The sequence below is a fragment of the Galeopterus variegatus genome, unplaced genomic scaffold (assembly GCF_000696425.1).
Source record: "Galeopterus variegatus unplaced genomic scaffold, G_variegatus-3.0.2 Scaffold812, whole genome shotgun sequence".
Classification (NCBI taxonomy): domain Eukaryota; kingdom Metazoa; phylum Chordata; class Mammalia; order Dermoptera; family Cynocephalidae; genus Galeopterus; species Galeopterus variegatus.
The window spans coordinates 64,724-68,499 of record NW_007726923.1 but is presented as its reverse complement, the minus strand read 5'-3'; the positions used below and the strand labels follow the sequence as shown (position 1 = coordinate 68,499).

Below are 3,776 nucleotides of genomic sequence, written 5' to 3'. Positions count from 1 at the left end.
CAGCCAGTGAGCGGGAACCGGTCTGTACGTGGGATCCGAACCCTTGGCGGGAGCGCCACCGGGCCGGCCCCAGAATAGACTTTTTAAGAGTTACTTTCATAGACAATACAACAACTCCAAAGTCCAGGGGTCTTATAAGACTAATTTATTAGGAACAATATTTACAAAGATTGTTCTGGGTTATTTTTTTTATTTTGCATTTTTACAGCTTCATTGAGATATACTTTACATACTATAAAATTCACCCATTTGAAGTGTACAATGCAACGGTTTTTAGTGTGTTCAGATTTGTGTAACCATCACCACTATCTAATTTTAGCACATTTCATCACCCCCAAAAAGAAACCCTTATTCATTAGCAGCCACTCCCCAATCTGCCCCTGCCCACCTCCATGTCCTAGGTAACCGCTAATCTACTTTCTGTAGCTATAGATTTAAAACATAGCATTTACAAAGACAGCTTTTTGATGCTGAGTTGTATCTGATTTAATGCAGTCAGAAGGAAAGAAGAAAGACTTTCTTCCTTATTGTGCTGAAGTTGGAAGAACCTACTACTTCAAGGCCAGATGCTGGGATTCTATGAGTAAATACAGATAGGTGAAACACAGGCAGAGAAATTCAAAATTTACAATATGGGGGTGCTATGGTCTGAATGTTTGTACCTTTCAAAGCTCATGTTGAAACTTAATCCTCATTATAACAATGTTAAGAGGGTGGAAAATTCAACTGTGGTATTTGAAATGTGGGGCTTTTAAGAGGTCATTATATAATGAAGGCTATTCATGGATTAATGGATTCATGGATTCATGGGTTATGGATTAATGAGTTAGTGGATTATCATGGGAGTAGACAGGTGGCTTTATAAGGAGAAGAAGAGAACACATGAGCACGCTGTTAATCTCTGACCATGTGATACACTTTGCTAACTCAGTACTCTGCAGAGAGTCCCCACCAAGAAGGCCCTCACCAGATGTGTCCTCTTGACTTTGAACTTTGCAGCCTTTCTTTTCTTATAAATTACCCAATTGCAGATATTCTGTTATAAGCAACAGAAAACAGACTAAGGGAAATTAGCAGAACAGGATTATTAATAAATGGAAGCCATATAACATTTTTCCATTAGTAATCCAAATATTTTATTGATCTTATTTAGATTAGTGTTTGGAATGTTTTGTATAGACCAAAAAGCAAATAAGTAATTGCATTAGCATTGTTAAGTATTAATGTTTTTAGTTAGAAGAATAAGCATATAGCTGTATTAGTCTTGCCAGGTTGCAATAAAAAAAATACCACAGACGGGGTGGCTTAAACAACAGAAATTTATTTCTTACAGTTCTGGAGGCTGGAAAGTCCAAGATCGAGGTGTCAGCAGGGTGAGTTTCATTCTAAGGCCTCTTCTCTTGGCTTGTAGGTGGCCACCATCTCTCTCTGTGCTCACATGACCTGTTGTTTGTACCAGCAAGCTCTCTGGTATCTCTTCTTACAAGGACACCAATCCTATCACATTAGGGACCCATCCTATGACCTCATTTAATTTTAATTAATTCCTGAGCATCCCCGTCTCCACACTGTGGGTTAGGGCTTTAACATATGAATTTGGGGGAAAAGGGGACTAGAAGCATTCTGTCCACATGGCCCACCAAATTATGAAAGTAAAGGGTAAAAAATTACAATTCAAGAGTGGCTTAAAACTTAAGTAGATAAGTTATGCAGCAATAAGTAGAGCTAAAATGAGAAGCTGCAATATAAACTCATTAATTTTTTAACACTGTATCTTTCCTAGTTCTGTTCACCTTAAGAGTAATACATACGTTTAGAAACAAATTTTGGGGCCTGCCTGTGGCTCACTTGGGAGAGTGTAGTGCTGATAACACCAAGGCCACGGGTTCGGATCCTATATAGGGATGGCCGGTTAGCTCACTTGGGGGAGCGTGGTGCTGACAACACCAAGTCAAGGGTTAGGATCCCCTTACCGGTCATCTTTAAAAAAAAAAAAAAGAAACAAATTTTGGTTTTCAATACTATCTCCCACTGAAAGCCAGAGAAAACAGCTCTGTATTTGTTTTTCTCTTGGCCTATATTTTCTCTGTAAAGTGACATTTAATATTTACTTTCACAATTAAGGGTTGGTCTGGGCCATTCTGAGAACAAACATTGGAGATTACTATTTTAAAGGATTAAATCTAGTGCTCTTTGTTCTGCCAAATTCATTGAGATCCACTCTATCAGAAGTCCTGAATCCATATAGCAAAAGGAAGTGTCAAGAATTCAGGAAACAAGTTCTGCTTCTGGTATGGCCAGGTATGCTCCAAAGAGATCACCCTTCTGCAGATAACAACTAAAAACTCTGGACGAGTTGTAAAAAACAAAAAACTGCATGAAGTCACATGCACACACAAAAAAGTCGAGACTTGGAAGAAACAAAGGCCAACAGATGAGTTTCTTGTTTTTAAGGCTTTTACCCAGAGTGCAGGACACAGGTCTGTGTTGTGCAGGGCGGCTACAGCTCCTATAGAAAGCCACTGTCTTTCTGGCTAGAGGAGTCAGGGGACAGAATTTGAGGTGAAAATAGCCACTGGAAAGAGTTGGGGGAGGAAGCCCTGAAAGGAGAGAACTAGAGAGGGAGAGTTCCAAATTCTGTGTGTCATCTCTACCCAAATCTCTAGCTGACCTGTGAACCAAAAAGAAAAGTTTCTGCCAATAGCAAACAGACTTTCACCCGCAGACATCTACGTAGCAATTGCTTCATCCCATTTGGTCTAGAGTTCTCTCTAACAGTCACCATACCGCAGAATGAATATATAGCCATTGTTTTGCCCTGGAAGCCAGACAGACCAGAATATTGAGTAATATACCTGACACAACTGTCTTTGGATGGATCCCAAACACGATGTTCCTCTCTAGGCCTGAGAATCGCTGGACACTATCTAATACAATATGATCACCCAACATATCGCATGCATCATTGAGCTCCACGACAGTTTTCTTCTTTTTTTTTTTAAAAAAAAAGATGACCGGTAAGGGGATCTTAACCCTTGACTTGGTGTTGTCAGCACCACGCTCTCCCAGTGAGCAAACCGGCCATCCCTATATGGGATCCGAACCCGTGGCCTTGGTGTTATCAGCACCGCACTCTACCGAGTGAGCCACAGGCCGGCCCTCCACGACAGTTTTCTTCTCATTGCTCTCAAGAACTTATACTTATAACGCTCCACTTCTTTCATAGTGCTGACAAACACAGCAGCATCCTTGGGAGAATAGCCTCTTTCAAAGAAAAGCTTGCAGGTTTCTGCCACGTAAATCACTATTTGTCCCCAAGTCAAGTATCTCTTAATTTGTAAGGTTCCCTGAATACCCCTAGGCCATTCAGCTCCAAAAAGCATCTCCAGAGACTCAGAAGGGATGTTAAGTGGAGGATTCATTCTAATTACCTGCATTACTTCCTGTACATAGTTGGCTACTGGATCTGCATTGCAGACCACTCTGGTGAGCTCTTCTTTTACACATTGGCCTAAGAGAGGGGGAAGTCCACTGCAATCCAAGTGGCTGGTCTGAAAGTAGTCCAGAAAGATCCAGAGAAATCCTGGGCAATCTTTTTCTCTCTCAGTGATGGATTTTGCCCTCCCATACCAGTCTCCATCTTCAGTGCAGAAATTCTGAGCTTCTGGGGCCGGCCCGGTGGGCACTGGATAAGTGCGCCGCTTGGGAAGCGCGGCGGCGCTCCCGCCCGAGGGTTCGGATCCCACATACAGACTGGTTCCCGCTCACTGGCTGAG

The 3,776-nt window shown here is 41.8% G+C and overlaps 1 protein-coding gene across 1 annotated transcript in view; it reads right to left on the bottom strand.

Annotated features, from left to right (window-relative positions):
* LOC103590400 (schlafen family member 11-like) overlaps window positions 1-3,776 on the bottom strand; it is a 32,682-nt gene that overhangs the window by 21,641 nt on the left and 7,265 nt on the right. Inside the window, 2 exon segments of the mRNA XM_008572620.1 lie at window positions 2,856-2,985; window positions 3,159-3,661. Of these exon segments, the coding sequence (XP_008570842.1) occupies window positions 2,856-2,985; window positions 3,159-3,661 (633 nt within the window).